Source organism: Hydractinia symbiolongicarpus, chromosome 3, assembly GCF_029227915.1.
Source record: "Hydractinia symbiolongicarpus strain clone_291-10 chromosome 3, HSymV2.1, whole genome shotgun sequence".
Lineage (NCBI taxonomy): Eukaryota > Metazoa > Cnidaria > Hydrozoa > Anthoathecata > Hydractiniidae > Hydractinia > Hydractinia symbiolongicarpus.
Genome location: NC_079877.1, coordinates 23,724,025 through 23,742,089, shown reverse-complemented (window position 1 = coordinate 23,742,089; position 18,065 = coordinate 23,724,025). Strand labels below are relative to the sequence as shown.

The 18,065-nt window shown below is 33.4% G+C and overlaps 1 protein-coding gene across 2 annotated transcripts; it reads right to left on the bottom strand.

Moving 5' to 3' along the window:
• Window positions 1–333: 333 nt before the first annotated feature.
• On the bottom strand, window positions 334–11,672 carry LOC130636330 (uncharacterized). Of its 2 annotated transcripts, XM_057446008.1 has the most exons (10): window positions 10,566–11,672; window positions 9,200–9,369; window positions 7,995–8,116; window positions 7,581–7,694; window positions 6,296–6,364; window positions 6,091–6,159; window positions 5,481–5,640; window positions 4,793–5,152; window positions 3,732–3,932; window positions 334–2,533 (listed from the first exon to the last, which is right to left on the bottom strand). In XM_057446008.1, exons 1-10 carry the CDS (start codon window positions 10,577–10,579, stop codon window positions 1,617–1,619), a joined length of 2,196 nt encoding a protein of 731 aa, XP_057301991.1. In that variant the 5' UTR covers window positions 10,580–11,672; the 3' UTR covers window positions 334–1,616. The 2 variants fall into 2 exon arrangements, with proteins under 2 accessions (XP_057301991.1, XP_057301992.1); XM_057446009.1 differs by lacking the exon at window positions 3,732–3,932.
• Between the last annotated feature and the right edge of the window lie 6,393 nt (window positions 11,673–18,065).

The following is an 18,065-nucleotide window of genomic DNA, read 5'->3' as shown; positions in this document are numbered from 1 at the left end:
GTGCCCCTTTAATGAGCGCGTCCATCGATTTACTTTTAGGAAAACATTATTATATTATTGCGAAGTTTTTGCGATTTCTTCCCCTTTTTTGAACTTGCCTCACAGTTTTATCTTCAATTTAATAAGCATAACGCATGCATACTCTAAGCCTGATGGCGTTTTTTGCAAAAGCATATCGCAGCCTGATTTAGAATTTTCACTTGCTTAATAAAAATCACATGTAATACAAAAATTGTTTTGCGTTTTTTAAAAAAACTACTAAATCGCAAAAACATGAAAGCATTAAAAACAACTAACTCTCAACTCCCCTTCAGGAAACAAAAAAGGCATTAATACAATAAATGCGATTAATTATCAGAAATATTTCTTTCTTTTACTAAGACATTTTTACAAAATGTAAAGCAAAATTCTTATTTCGTGTTTGATATGTTACATATTATTTAATATAATTCTTTAGTGTTAGGTGTATAAACAGAACTGGTAGTTAAAAAAACAGGAAAATTTAACATATTTATTGCTCTCCCGGGTTGTAATTGACTCGAAAATTGGAATTTTAGGGATACATACAGTTTACAAACTGTGCAGCAAAATTAGGGCGAAAATACTCATAACGTGGGAAAACTAGATTTAAAGAGATGCGATCATTTCCTGATGGAGATTAAAAGGACAAAATGAATATAGCTAAAGTGGAGTCTTAACAACCTCGAACTCGGGCCTGTAGCGTTATGAAGATGTCTCATCTTCATATTAAAAACACCACAGGCCCTGGGTTCGAGGTTGGACTCTTAATTAACGGACACTGCATAAAGCGGAAACTATATTTATAAGAAAAAAAGTGATTGCACCGGCAAAGCCACAATCAAAGATTCCTAAATAGTGAAAACAAAATGAACTTTACTGACGATTTTTTTTTCTAATAAGCAGAGAGGGAAGAAATTTAGATGTTTTTAAAATTATTTTTTTGTTGCACCAGCATCGCTGTTAAACACTGTTGGCATCCACTTTAGTCATTTCTGGTGTTAATAAATATATGCTATATGATTGGAGAGTCGACTGTAGCATTCTACGCTTTTGACCGAAATTATCGTAAAGAAGATGAAAAGCTAAAAATAACATAACTGTCGCAGCTATAAAGGTTAGACACTTCAAAATGAAAAGTATAATAATTTACAAGTGTGATAATAACAAATTTTATATGCTTTTAAAATAAATAATTTAATTTATTATATGTGCTTACAGAAGACCTATCAAAACAAAAGACTAAAAAAAGACTAAAAACGTAGCATAAGAAAACCTCATTATTCGCGCACTGGAAAAGAGCTTGATTTTAAATTTTATGGCGCACTGGGTACGAGTTTAATTTTAAAATGTTACAATTTACTGGAAACAAGTTTAATTATAAAACGGTGCACTGAGAACGAGCTTGATTTTAAAATGTAAAAATTCATTGGGAACGAGGTTGATTTCAAAATTTTAAAATGCACTGGGAATAGACTTAATTACAAAACGGTGCAATGGGGACGAGCTTGGTTCTAAAAGGCCTGTTTGAAACGTTTTTTATGCAGTGAAAAAGACGTTGATTTTTAATGTTGGCACAGACACGAGCTCATGAAAAATTATGGAAATTGAAGATCGTTTCTATACGCTGCATATTCTGAAGATTTTAAAGTGTTTTGAGTAAGTGTGGGAACAACGGTTACAGGTCGGATTTTCCCTTTCAGTTGGATCGCCATATCTTTAACATTTACTTTCGATATCGGTTCATTTTCAAGTAGAGGTGCTGGCTCTTCATAGAATGTAGACCTCGGTCTTGGTAACGGTTTAGGGGGTAATTTCTTTTTTGGGTTTTCTTTTCGGTCATAATTCGAAGGTACAACTGGACATGATATTTTCTTGCTAACCGGTTGATTCTTTACTTCCGGGACGTCAACAGAAGAAGCTCGGTTTATTACTCTCGGTGCCGGTATCGGTGACTTTGCCTCGATTACTATATGATGATTAGATGCATCGGGTTTCGAAAGAATTTTAGACACGTGTTGATTTTCCGCAATTTTTTTAGCCACCTCAGTTGGGTTTTGATATAAACTCTGGAATACTTCTTCCTCTTCTTCTTTTTGTGTTTCCTTTTCTTTTTCAAGTATCATATACTTTGGTTCGTTGATGAGGTCATCACCTTGATTATTTGAGTTTCGGTCATGCCTCGTTTTGTATGTGTCGTAAGGAACGCTGTAAAATTCATCCTCATCGTTATTTTTGTCAGCACCACGGTGGAGATCAGCATATGAGTTGTCTCCAATAAAATCTAAGGGTTCATTATAGATTTCTCCTTCCATCACAGACGGTTTCTTATGATCGTATGCCCGGCTATATCCGTACTTTGTGGTGTCATCTTTACTCATTTCGAACGGTCTCTCATATTCGTGTTTACTATCCCGTGTAGTAACAGGATAATCAGTGTTTGATCTCTCGCGCTTAAAGTCATCATTCAAACCATGGGAAGCATAGTATTCCCACGGCTCACAATACCCATGGCCTAAAATGAGACGAGATTACAATAATTCAGGATCATTATTTTTACACAAGAAATTGAATATGCAGGAAGGAAATAAAAAGCGATTCACTGCTAATGGACTAAAACTAATCGAGTGCTGGAGCGTGCAACACGTGACAGCTGATATGTTTAACTAGTTTGAGTAATACTGATGTCCCATTGCCCTTAATGACCTTACGAAACAAGCATGGAGGGCCATCTACGACGGGGGTAAATCCACAAAAACAAAGTTACTGTTTTCCTTCGACTAGAAAAAAAATCTATTTGAGGTTGTTGATAGAACATAAGAAATGTCCTATGGAAATACCACTGACAAAAAGATACGGTTTTCTTTCTTCAAAGTTGTGTGTGTTTACCAGCTTGTTGTCAGTTTCTTTGTCAGTTTTGCGTTTTTTTCTGATTTTGACAGAAGCCATATTTGTTTTGATTTTATTTCACGTTGGTGCTTTCATTTAACTTTTCCTAATCAATTTTTAGCGCGCTTTTCATATATGATGACTTTCATAAAAAGTTATCGACAACGTTGTGCGGATAGCTCAAGTTCTTGTTATGAAAGTTCCCAATACTTACTTGCTTGGGTGCAAGTGAAACAAAAATAAGATTTATTAAAACATTAACTGTAATTTAAACAAAAAAATCATAAAAAAATATTTTTCTTGTTTGTTTCCTGACACAAGTCCAAAAAAAGCAATATTGAATAAGAAACATGTTCTGTATGTCTGGCATTAGAATGTTCTGCATGTTTGGTTAGCGCTTTATAAGCAAAATAATAAAACGCTGAGGAAGGGTCTGCTCACACCTAACAGTGTCCAGAAAATTATAAATAATTTAAGGTGCGTAAAATTTTTACTAGCAACTTGTCTTTGAGCTGGTACTTGAGTTGTTAAAGATGACACAAAATTGATAGAAGTTTCTTATCGGTGGTTTAGAAGAAAACTCTTCTATGAGTTATACGAATTCGCTCGCAAATGTCTTATTCAATGCTAAATTCCAGCGTAATATTTTTGTGAAAACGGAACCTTTGAGGCCATCTACCCTTTGATTTGCGCGCAAATTGAAACTGTTGCTTACACCTAATATTACTCATACAATACTTGCTTAGCAATCTTGTAGATTTTAGTACAGTCGCTTGTAAACCTGGTTGCTTATAAAAGGATACGTGTTTAGGAATATAACTAACTCGACATTGTAGAGCTTGCTAAATTGGAATCAGAAGACGAACGATATATCCGATTCATGAACGGCGATTCAGAAAGTGGTTCAATATAGTCGTCAGTATCGTCGCCGTCGTCGGTCAGTCCTATCGCATCGTCTTTGAATTTGTCGCCTGCACCATAAGGCTTTGCGTACATCCGAAGCGGAAGGTTATTACTTTTGGATCCTGTAATATTAGAAGAAAAAGTCAACGTGAAAACGCGTATTGTGCCGGTCAAACAGTGATTTGCGTATTAGCTCATCGAAGTCGTCAGAATGTGTTACCTGTAGGTGCATAAAAAATCACCTAAAGTTGAATAATTCTCGAGAAGAGTAACTTTCGCGAATATCGGGTTTTGCGAAAATAAATCTTGGCGAAATTAATAAAAAAACTTATTCGCCAAAATTTATTCTCTTGCTCTTCTTGATTTTTGCAAACATAAATTATAGCGACATAAATTAGTGCGTTTTGCCACTGATTTGATGATATTAAGACATAAATTATTGCAATTTTATTACGTTATATCGACATCTTTAGACGTTTTTATTTAATAAAAATGTTTTTCATGACCACTCCCAGCATTTTTTACCGTTTCGATAGGTACGGGTTAAAATCGGTAAAAATTGACAACGCAAACGTTATTTTTAGTAAAATAAGGGAAAAAACAACTTTCATAATTTTATTTTTTACCACTTTCGACATTAATTTTTTCTGTTCACAAAGGTAGGTTTCACTTTGCGACACAAATTATTTTGCACCGCAATAATTTACGCAACAATAATTTATGCAACAATAATTTATGTCTTTACAGGCAAAGGCTATTTTACTATAACGCCCTAAAGGTAAAATTGTAAAATGGTTCCTGAAATATTTCAACATGACTGATTCGTGAAAGTTTATCTCTACGAAAAGCATTTTTTTTTTAATTTCGCGAAAAAAATTATTTGCGAAATCAATCAACTCATAGTGGTAATTCGTAAAATGTAGAAAAGAGCAAAGCTGTAACATTTCTTAGAATTCAGAAAAGGAGTTCATGTGATACTTACGCCTTCTAAAGTCGTTTCTAGGTATGGGAGGAGGTAACTGCGTGGGCGGCGGGATGTTTGACACCATCACAAAACCCTGTAAATCATCATCAACAAATTGAGAATGTTTCGAGTTTGGTGGAACAGGCAATGGTCTCTCCAATCCTAACTTTGTCATAACCTTTTTGAAAGCCGAAACTGGTTTTTTCGCAGTTTCGGGCGTATTGGGTGAATTCGGTTTCGAATGATGAGGTGCATGCAAACCAACATGGAAAACAGCAGATCCACCACCATCTTCACTGGTGCTTTGTGTTGATGAAAGTGACCTTTGGATGTTTAAACTTGCAGCAAGCTCAGAAACGAGGTCTGCACTTTCGTTTTCTAAAGCAAAGAGCAAAAACCGTGCTCCTTAAAGCAAAGCGCATTAAAGAGGAATCAGTTACCTAAAGGAAAGAATTTTTCTGCGAAGTAGAGTTAACGTAGCACAGCACAAAAACGAATTCACGTGAAAAAATAGTATTTTCTAAGGGAGACACTAAGAGAGAAGTAAAGCGTGCTGTATAAAGCGCTGAATATTCATTTTATGTGGAGTTCTTTGGATAACAAAACAAAAATTGCAAACAGCCCTCAATATATATATGTTTACAACTTCGTCAAACTTTATTATTTTCGTCATATTGTCATAACAAAGAACAGAAATGGTGAATACCTTTTAACGGTTCGCCATTTTTTCTTTCTTTTAAATGACTGGGCACGTCTGGAATTTCTTCCAGTACTAATTTCGCTGTCGTAAAAATCAGCTGCATTTTGCGAGCTAACTCTAAATTTGCATCCATCACAGTTGTCAGTGATTTCTTTATACCAGTGCTCTGAAATAGTCAACAAAAAATTGCATCACATTGGTATTCAGGATTTGAGGGACTATCTGAAGACTTTCTTCCATTTTCTGGATAAACTTGTATAACGCGAGGCTCACGCTTTATTTTAAGGATACAATATTTGTCTAATACTGCAGCATTGTAGCTTTTGAGAAAATGATTAAATTTAAGAATATATCCGAGGCTCAAAACTAAAATTTCTTAGGTGGGGCGAAATTTACATTCTGATAAAAAGAATGCTTATAGTTTTGAAAATACAGGCTGATATGTCCATTTATATAAACATTTCAAGACAACCCCTTTCGTACGGTAATGGTTTTACTTGAATTACATGAGTAAAAGTTTTAATCTCATTTATTTTCGCAACTTCTCTTTTCTTACACATAACACTGGAACATTTCATCAAGTCTAAGCAAAAGAATAAAATGTATAAAAAAATACTTTGAAAATCTCGGCCTTGATATTTTTGACATCCAATTCAGACGTAAGTTCCTCTTCTTCATCAATAAGCTAAAAATAATAAGAATCATAAGAAAAATAATAAAAAACAAATAAACAAAATATTTTATTAATATTTGTTGGAAAACACTGCATTAACATTGTATCGCTTCACCTACAATCCGTAAACACAATAAGTCCGTTTTACCTTTTCAAGTTCATCTGAAGCAACTGGTGAGGAATTATGATCGCCTTTCTTCTTCAAAGCTTCGCCATGCTAGAAAAGAAAAAAATATTCTTTTATGGAATGAACAATACCACCATTAAACTCTCATCCAATCGTCCTGTGTCAATAAAACAGGCTTGAAACTTGCTGGTTACAACAAAGGAAACAATGCACATCCACGCCGAAAAGAAAGCAATCACAGAAATTAAAGTTTTTCGAATTTTGCAAAATTTGGTCAATTTTGCGAAAATTAGCCGAGGCAAAAATTACGGGGAAACTCGCTATTCGCCAAGTTCTCAAAAATCAATTTCCGCGAAAGTTTGATTTTTTTCCGGAAAACGATATACGCTAATTTTTTTCTTCTAATTTAGCTTGAACTCCATATAATTTATTTGAGAATTTTAGCATCAGCAGTCTCCTATACATAAAAACCCTTGAAAAAACGATATAATTTGAGAAAAAAATGTCCTCTAATCCTTTTTTCGCGAAATTGGAGAAATATTAGGACTTTTCAACTTCGCGAAAATTACCCCATGGTAATAAGATTTTAAGTTTCCTGGTTATTTTTTGCGTCACTAAATCCTGATTGTTGTGATACCTCTAATAAACTCTTAATTTCAAATAACAACAAATACATGGGCGTATAAATTATATATTACCAGAAAGAAATGCGCAAAGCCTAAATGTCCGCCAAGTCTGGGTTTACAAAAATTAAATGCACGAGAAAAACAGACGGCACAATTTAATATGGAATTTATTCAAAGAAGTTTAATTGCTTTTTTCGTCACAATATTTCGCCATTTCTTGATAAAATTTTTTACTATTTAAGGTTGAAGATTCAGAGAGAGGATGACTTTGTTACCTGGAAATATTTTCTTTCTTTGCTTTTAAAACCACTTTATAAAAAAGTTAACTCAAATAATCGGGTATTGTAACAAAATCATGTCTTAAATTCTTAATTCATCGAGAACCACAAATTTTTTACTTATGAGTTCTTCCGAGTAATTTAGATTGTCAGAATACAGTAAGCCTTGTTTTACAGAAGGAGCATTTCTTAGCTTATATTTAGCCCTTACAAATTTCTGCAAAGTAATTCTTTTTGTTGAGAAAGAGAAAAACGAATTTTCGAAACGATAGTATGTGTCTTCACAGCTGCCTCCTATTACAGAATGAAACTAAAAACCAATGTTGCGCTCATGGTTTCTCGCGGTAATATGACATTTAAGGACAACAAACCGGTAAAAACAACAACAATAACGAATCATACAGATTTCGACAGTTTTTCTCTCTTTTCTGAAACATCTTTTAAGTTTTTTCTTAATGCATCCAAGCCAGCCTCGACTTGAAGAATTTCTTTTAATGACATTCCCAGCGCGTTACTCTACAAACGGAACAGTATATTCATGCACTAGCAAGTCGGATATTAGCCAGTATAAATTATACAGTGATCAGAAGCTCTTCCTAACCCAAACATTAGTTCTTTTTCCCAAATAAAGTTCAAAAATGCATAATCTTTCACTGGAATTTTTCTGTTCTTTTTTTTGTTTAAAATATAACTATATATTCAGAAGACACATTAATGTTTCAAGCAACTACAAAATTCACAGAAAAATCTACCTTCCTAGCCATCAACCAGTCATTCGATATTTCAAAAATATTCAAAACTATCAATGGTTCATACCTTTTCTGCATATTCCCGCTGCACTTGCGCCCACATTAAATTGATGTCATATAATCGGCACATGGAATTTTTTAGTTCTTGATTTTCTTCGCTTTTTGCCCATCTTAAAATGGATGTTCCAGCTGTAGATAAAATTGAACACAGTGATAATAATTATTGTCTAATTTGCATTTTTGAGAGCATTTTTTGGCCAAAATCTATTCAAACTGTTACAACCTTTGAATAACATGAGCATTTAATACGTACACCAAACTTTGATGCTATTAGAACATTCTACTAGCTGCTTGGTAGACAGTAAGTGGAGTTCACATTGTGTTAGTTATGATAACTTTTAAAAAGTCAGTTGAACAATTTTTTTTAAAAAAAAACTTTTTTCTTCAGTTAAGACCTAAAAGAACAGTAACATTGAAACTAAGCGTGGCCTTGTAGTTGGAGTTTTCAGGAAAGGAGTTGGTGAGTACTCATTTTGTCACACATTGGGTGTACATAAGAAGTGCAATGATCTTTCAGGAAGGCTGAGACCTGGCATTCAGTTACTTTGGTGCTTAGGTAATATGGTGGTAGTAAAGGGGGGTGCTTGAAGAACTGTTATTTGCAGGATAGTTTGTTATTTGCTTTGAAGTGAAGCAGGAAGATCTTGACCGTTTAGGAAGGAGTAATGTGAAAATGGTTATGAGGTAAAAAAAAAAGTTCAGATAAGCTAAGAAGCAGGCTAAGTATTTATAGCATTAGAGATGTTATGCAGATAAGGAGATTGATTTGGCCGACCTGTCCAACCCATGCTATAGCATGGAAAATGGATGTTGAGCGGATGATTAGGCATAAAAGTTAGAACTTGCGTTTATTCATTCTAAATATTTTTTTTCTTTATGGACCAATATTCTGAAGTGGTCAAAAATTTAAAGAGAAAGGATAATTTTCCTCCTAAACGTGTGAAATGAAATTACTAATCTTGAGGTTGTGGACTTTTAGTTCTATATATACAAAATATCAAAAAATAATTTTTGGGTTAACTTCCCCTTTAAATTACGCCAAAAAATATTGACTGATAATAAGAGAACTGTCTGATTAAATCTTGCCAAAGGTCATAATTCTTTGGTAATGCATAAACACATTAATTATTACTTGGATGCATATACAATTACAAATAGTAAGTATTTCTCTAGCCTGAAACTAGCAGTTTTCACAAAGTAAAACATTCATACCATTAACCCTTGTCAAGATTAACTTTAGAAGTGTTTCATGAGCTTGTCGTTCTTCTGAAATAGCTACCACTAAAGGTCGATGAGTGTTTAGGAGACCAAACCTTGAGGTTATGTTCAGTGCAGCTTTCTTTAGGTTCACCATGTCTCCATTGTCTTCACTGAGGTTTCGCCTATCAAAAACAAAGATTCATTGCGAATGCTATCTCAAGCATACAAAAAAGTGAAAGTGAAACGCAATTGATTACGACACATTTACTTTTATCTCTGAATAAAAAACTTTATCCCTGTCCCTTGTTATTAGTCATTACATCATGTTAGGCCAAATAAATAAATAAATAAATAAAGTTTTTTTTGTGAAAATATATTCCAGCACCTCTGATATTTTGTTTTAAGCATTCTGATTAACACTGTCAATTTACACACCCTGAACTAAAAAAAGTTTATAACAGAATGTTCCAGGAAATAAGATTCTAAGAGTGAACTAAACAAATAATCGTTTTTCTTCTAATTTCTCATACAAATTTTTTTATAACTAGTGATTGCTTGAGATTCTTTGGGCATAATTTTTTTATCATTCTACAAAGCTCAGTGTACATTGTGGCATTTTTACGACTTTTAATGAATCTTACAGCTATTATACACACATTTTTTGAAAAAAATACAATTTCATGACAGGTCCCCTTTTTGACACGAAATGAAACTCACACATGAAAAAAATTGTTTATAATTCCAGTAAGCTAGATCCCTGAGCTATCATTTCTATTGACTTTCATTAATTAAAATATTATCTGAAAATTGTTTTTTCAGCCTTTACAAAATACAAAATCAGAGACAAAATTTGTTCTGAGCGTGAGACATATGTATTACAGTTCATTTTAAGAAGATGGTTAAGACATTCTGATTTTTGTTACAAAAAATATGTATATTCCTTACTAATGTTGAATGTCTGTAGTAAATTTATATAAATTGTATTTTTTATAGACAACATATATGTCAGACTAAAGATTGTTAGACACATTGATAAAAGGCTTTTTAATGTGTAAAAAGTTTCTTTGATAAGGACACAAACCTTATTAGATCTGCAATTTAATGATAGCGAATAAAATGCTGATCAGCATTTATAATGTGGTAAAAGTTTAAACAATTTTAAAAAACTAATAAAGCCTCAGAAAAACAAAAGTTTTTATACAGATTTTATCGTTTTTTGTTTTGCTTTCATTATATATCAGATTCGAAAGCTAAGTTTTGAAAAAAAAAATTAAAATTTAAAGCATGTCCATTCTGCCGTGCTACATAAGAAAAATTTTCATAGTAAAGGAATATTATATATACCAATTTTTTATATATATTGTAAAAAAAATCATACTTCTTATTGGGCATTCCAAACCAATATGTTGTTCATGTTGCTGCAAAAAACATTTTTCTCACCTTTTTCTTGTATATTTATCTTAAACTAAGTAAAATTATCTAGATAATATATATGCCTAAGAAATTCAAACACACTACTCATTTGATAGATGCCTGAAATTATAACTGCAAAAAATTAGAAATTAGTAAAAACTTTGATGTTGTTGTTGTTCTGGTCACATTAAATTTTCTTATGTTGTATTAGAAAAAGTTAATACAGACTATATATTATGTGGGACTGAGATGCTAAAGGAAAAAAAGAAGTAGAGGTAATCAAGGGCATCTGAAAGTATAGTCTAAAATGCTTTTTATAGTATTTGTCTCTCATAATAAATGGGCTACGGCCCTTTTAATTCATGTGGCACTCATGAATTGCTGAAGTGATTGCAGACATGTTAACAAAAAAGACAGGCAATTAACACATCATGTTTTCCAAACAAACAAATTGGAATTAGAAAGACATTCGTTCATTGAGTAGTCAATTTTTTTGTTTTATGTAACTCTTTCCACAACCCAAAGAAATTTCTATACAGTACCGCCCGAATGTAATGTTATACATGTACATGCGTTTCACGATGTCGCGTAATACTGGGTTTACCCAAGCCATGTAAGGGAAATTGAGGAGATGGCACACTGTGTGGACTGTCGGATGTTGCAGGGAGTTGTCTGTTAGAGCGTGGCCCTTAATTGGGTCTGCGTAGCTCAAAATGAGCATTAAATACTCTAGAACTCCCCATCTAAGCCATGACCCCTCCTGGAAATAATAGAAAGGGCATATCCCTCAATATTTGTGAGGATAGTAGCCATGTAAAATATGCACATCAATCTATTGATATTGCTTAAAAATGGATGATATATACATTTATTTAGTTTTGATTATGTATATGTATTTACATTATATCAAAACTAAAACTAAAAAAGTATTTCACAACTTGTAAGATGGTAGAGAAAAGGATTGGCAGAATGACTTGATTTATTGTCTAGGATTTTTTTTAAATTTACAATGGTTGATCAGAAAAGGTAAACGGAGGATATTTCAAGGAAGAGCCTATATACCTTGAAGTTGTCCTTGACTGACAGAGTCAAAATGATCCTATTGTGTTTGAGACCTAAAGGACATGTTCATTAGAAAGTTAGCAATTTTAAAAAATGTGTGACATTAAGAGTGTACTCTGATTAAAGAATTTTTGTGTTTCACTCATTTCTGCATTTAGAAATATAAGGAGCTCTAAGATAAGAAGAATGATGCTATGGAACAGTGAAATCCCTATCTTAAATAACCCAGTAAATCAAAATATCTGAGTAGTTATCTTGCAGAAATATTTGGGATACTAGTGAAACATGTTTTAAGTACTCAATAGAGATACTAACTGATATTTCTTGAGAACCATAAAAGTATTAGTCATTAGTTATATGTCAATACATTGGATATAACAGAGATTTTACCTGATTTTCAAGACTAGAAATTCAAGGGATACTGGTGGAACATGCACCTTAAAGTTTTTTAGGTGTACTTTGTTATCTCCAATTTTTCTACTTTATAGCAGTTGTCTTAAAAACAGGATTAATCCATGCATTTCTTGTAATTTTTAATTACAAAATGTTGTCTTTTACGTGTGATATCCAGAATTGGAGGGATATCAATGTAACAAAGTATTTGAAGAAAATATAATTCTTTTGTTTAACTATAATAATTTATAAATGCAAGTTTGAGACATTTGTTTCTACATGTTCCAAGTTTGTTTAATTGCAAGATAAAAGGTTAGGGATTGCTGCAGTGTGCAGGAAAATGAACAGAGGGTAATAAGGAAGCAGAGTATATATACAAATGGAACAAAGTTTAAGTTACTTTGGCAAAAGGTTACTGTTATATCCTATTTTTCTCAAAATACATCAAGGCACTTTACTTAAATCTCAACTCAGTAATATGTACATAACTTGCTGTCCATTTAATAATTGAACATGTAGCTTTGGAACAGTATTTACAAAGATAGTGGCGTAACATTGAAGTCATTAAAAAGTTTTAATTGCAGCTAGAATATGATACAGATAGGAAGATTTTTTCATGTATTATATAGAACTTCGCAAATAAATATATACACTACATAATTTGTTTGCCAATACAATGAAGTGCAACATTTTGATGTATTTTTACATAGGTTATGCATATGGGATAAATCTAAAAATTCTAATAAACTGAAGAAAAGCAGGAGAAATGATACATTTGTAACAACGTTTAAAAAAATTTGTGCAAAAAGTTACACTTGTATCCCTATTTCTTCTTTTTTACTACAATATTGCTTGAACTAATACTAACAAATAAAACTTAGTGTCACCTTATTCAGAACCAGTTAAACTTTCCTGATAGAGAAATTTGTACAATACTATCAAACATTAGTAATTGTCTTAAGAAGAAAAAGATGGACAAGTGCAACTGTAAAGTTTATGAATATAAGTATACTGCATGGATGGATTAAAACCCTTCAAATTACAGATAAACTGTTTAAAAGTACAGAGACTTAGTTTCTCACAGTTCAAATAATCATTTATATAATATTAACTTGAAAAAACAATAACCTAAAGAAGAAAAGAAGAAAAATGATACAATTATAACAATGTTTAAAATTTCTGTGTGCAAAGTTACGTTTTGTATCTCTATTTCTTCTTTTTCGTCACCTTATTCAGAATTGGTTAAACTTTCCTTATGGGGAAATTCTTTTGATATTTTGCAACAAAGTAACTCCCTTAACTCCGGTATGCAACTATATTATGCGACTCTGGGATAAAAAAATGTAATAAACGAACAAAACTATAAACTCAACTCCAAATTTTAACTTTAAACCTACTGAGCATAAGAAAGCACTAAACTTAATCAGATAAAAATTGATACTTTGTCAATGTCATCTTCAAATCACTTGAAAGACTAACACATGCAGAGAACACTTGCTCTGGCAAAATAAACACTTCTTTTGCTTTACTTAGCTATGAACTTATACTGTATGTTCCCTCTGCTTTCCTTCAACTTCTCCAAAAATTTGCATGTTAGATATTTTTGTCCCTTTAAAACAGAATGTCCAGTGTGATCATTTAAATTACTTTCTGCAATGCCTAAACTTACAACTTTACACACATAAAAAAGCTTGGCTGACTCTGAATTCGAATAGTACGTACAGGATGTACAGGATTTCCTTCTCTTTAACATCAACATCATCGTCATTGTCATCATCATCATCTTTAGCATTTTAATGGTCAGTTTCAAAGTGACTAACATCATTAATTACTCTACCCATCTTGATCAGACATTTATAACTAAATCACCCTTTAAACAATGTTCACAGCAGCAAATATCATCTTTACTTTGTATTGTGCCATCTGGAAAGTATGCTATCATATGAATTTTTAGGCAAGATTTAATAGTGATATATTTTCCTTTGCATTTCTGATCTCTTATTTTTAATTTCTTTGTTTAGAAGAAAGTATTGTCAATACTTATTTTTATTAAGTTAAGAACCTATAAATATCAGCTGCTGAGTTAGGGAGGAAATCTTTTGTTACGATGGCATTTCTTAGAGGACCTTTCACACCAAAGCCAGACATGGCATCGACAAGTCCTTTCCCATGTCCACTTGCACCATAATAAACTATTACCTTTTTCCTGATGACACTGATGACTCTAATTAGCGAAAGTGTTTTTACATTTGTACTGACATGAACAGTTATCAGATTTGAAACGGTAGCAGTCATAGTTGGAGAATTCAATTGTGCCCATATGAACAACAAAAAAGGTAAAACCAAAGTCATGTTTGTTGTCATCCGATAAATGGTAAAGATACATGAATCTGTTTTCATCATCCCTATCAATGTTTTTAACATGTGCAAAAGTACAATGTAAAGAAAACTGTTTTTTATTGAAGTGTGCAGATTGAGGCTCATATTTTGGAGTTAGCTGGATGTTTTCAGAATAATCAAAATGAAAGACAGGTCCAATGTTGGATACTGTATAAAGAATTTTTTTCCACACAAACTTATCATTTTTGACTTTGTATCGATGAAGCAGGTATTCTTTTGACGATTCAAGGAATTTTTGCACTACATCTTTGATATCAACATTTTGATGAGGATGAGGTTTTGTTGCTTATTTTTTGTACTCCATTTTTATCTACATATGGAGTTTTAGTTGTCTCATAAAGAAAGTATTTAACCTTGACACCAGTATCAAGATTAGGGATTTTAGGTGGAATGCTATCCTTACATTCACTGCATTCCCCCAAGCAACATTTCAACCCATAGTATACCCATTTGCATCTTTGACACATTTACAGTGAGTCATCAAGAAAGCAGAAATTGACAGATATTCCTGTCCACCATACTGCTTTGTGTGAGACATGATTGAAATTCAGCCTTGTGTTCAAACATTGCTTGCACATATATACATAATACTTTTTCCTTTTCCGTGGGATTTGACAAAAAGAAAGGCTTTAGATAATTTATTTTTCCCAGATTTTTTTCTGATTATAAATCAATTATTGCATTTTCTAACTGTACAGGTAGCAACTTGACGTGTAGTTACAAAAACTGATGTTCCCTGCTTCATATTTTTTTCTAACAGAGGGGAATTTGTGATATTACCATATATCTCCTAATCAGATTTTCTGATTTTAACAACCCTACCATTTCTGCAGTCCACTGATGGTGTGGAATTGAAATTTTCAATCCATAGATGATAAATTTATAAGTGCCGAAATGGTCGGCAAAAGTCCGAAATATTGTGCTGTCTATTATCTGTTTTTTAACTAAAAAGTGTTATTTTTTTAAGATGCTCCACTCTCCTATATGTCTCACCAATGTTAGGTTAATTACAATCACAATTTTTTTCAAAATATTTTTTCGAATATAATATAGTCAACTTAGCAGATTATGCCCACTTCAATCTCTTTCTCAGAGCTTTCTTTCAGAGCATTGTGTTTGTCCTAGCAGCAAAAAGGGGTAATAATAAAAAAGCAAGTTATATTAGCAGAAGACATCCAAAGAAAATTAAAATAATTTAACAAATTCATTAAGTAACGTATCACAGACTCACAAAGTAATTTTTTGCAGTCATTTTTTCATCCACACACAAGATATAAATCGACAAAATTGATCATGCATTGCGTGCTTTATATCACAGCCTCTTCAATGCCTATATATATATTTAGTAGTTTGTCACTTTATCACTGTATACATAGTTAGGCCATCAAAAGGGGGTTTTATAGAAAATGTTTTTTAGCTAATAAAATCATTGCGACTATGCAACAAAAACACCGAATAGCGCAAAAACCATGTTGGTAGTCTTATTAGGGGAGATAAATCGCCCAAATAGCCTATCATAGACTAATTAGACTATCACAGCCTAATTATTTGAAGTATCTCTGCCTGTTTAATGGCTTTATGGCAAGAGTAGCTTTGTAGCTTAACAGTAATGGAATGCCTTCATTTGAAGAACAAGAAAAGAGAAAGTGAAGCATTGCATCGATTCATGAAGCCAGCTGTCCTTTTTCACTGGCACAAAGCTTTCATTAGCCAGCTAGCTATATATATATTCTAGCACAGCAAAACATTAGAATTTGACGCCAATTTGAAGAGGTCCTAAATTTATTTTTTTCCCAGGGCAGCCCTAACCAGGGATGGGGTCCTCCTTAGTCACTCTGAATTGGCCCCTTCCCAAACCTACACGTCAGTTGCGTGGCAGCCAGCTAGCTAGCGCTAATTTAAAATATATATACTCCTACTACTATCCAGTTCAGAGACATTGTGACTAAATAGTATAGTGAAAACAAAAACATAACAAATCCAGGCTATATAAAGAAGACGCCTCTACAGCAGGGTAAAGTTGTTTTGAAATTGGAATCTGTTTTCGCTGTATTCCTCCTGTTTTTTCCGATATTTAATTTAGTTTTGGCCGCAGAAAACTCCTGACCCCCGATACCTAACCGGGGCTTTTGAACTATTTGTGCCCGCCGTTTACGACTATTCTTCGCTTTTTGTGTGTAACGTAACATGTCCAACCTGGAACACGGGCCTACGCATCCTCATATTATAAAAACCCTGGCAGGCCCTGGGATCGAGGTTGTAACTTGTCTTTCGGCTATATCATTAGGGCCATTTTCAGAATAAATAATATATCGTAATCTTGTCGTTACAAATACTGCCCTGGATAATTCCACCATGTTACTATATTGTTCATGTAACGAGCGAGAAGGTTAAGACGTGGCAAAAAGTGGCATCACTTCCAATATCGTCCGCAGGGCTCTTCTTCTTTTCTGTCTGACAATCTCGGAATTTAGGATTGTCAGAAAAAATACCTGGGTGCGACGGTTACATCTCTTCAATCCACATTCTTTAAAATTACAAAGTTTAAAATTATTTCTTTAAAAAAGAGCTAGGCAAACTGCAGGGTCAGGCAGTAAAAATCACAGAGTGTAATCTCATTTCCAGAGCTTTCTCCCTTTCTGACACATGTCTATGTGCTATAGTTCTTATTGTCGCCCTTTAACTGCACGTCAGGCTGAGCTGTCCCGTAATAGTGGCTTCGTCTTTTCTTTTTTTAAAGGATTTAAGTATAATGTTGCTTATAAAACTTTGCTAATACAAAAAGCGTGTAATGAATGATATGAAAGTGTTTCTGCAAGCCAAGCTAACTTAAACTTATTTACCACACCTAGAGATAAAAAAAAACAACAAGAGAGATCGCGATAAATCTGTATATGTACGGTTTTACAAGCTACCTGGGCTAAAAAGCTTCCAACACCTGCATTTGGCAAAATGGATCGTGCATCGCCCACTTAAATTAATTTTATTTTCCGAAAGCCAAACGCGAAAGAATTTCTTTTTAAATGGTTGTGTGTCTCGGGCTCACACATTTGAGATTATCGTATTAACCGACCCACGTCCCAAATTTTTTTTTGCCTTTTCTCATATCAAAAAGGCAAAAACCCTGGGGACCAGGGTGCGTATTAACCCTGTTCGGTCCGGATCCCGGACTTTGCTTGGGTACGATATTTATTCAGTTACATATAGGTGAATATTTATCATAGCACATCCGTATTTCACTCTCAACAGAGAATGCTTTACCCCGATCAGACCTCTGATCATGACGGGCGAGTATAATGCGTGTAAGTCATATTGAGGAAGAACTACTTTGTTCATCACTAACATACTGCCAAGCAGTGAGCGGGATTCGATCCGCGGTCCCCAGAACTGGGAGCCGCAGACGAACCCACTACACTACGTGCGGCAATATGTTAGTGATGAACTCAGATAGTTTATCCGGATGGTGTGTATACATATAGGTGAATATTTATCATAGCACATCTGTATTTCATTCTCAACAGAGAATGCTTCACCCCGATCAGACCTCTGATCATGACGGGCGAGTATAATGCGTGTAAGTCATATTGAGGAAGAACTACTTTGTTCATCA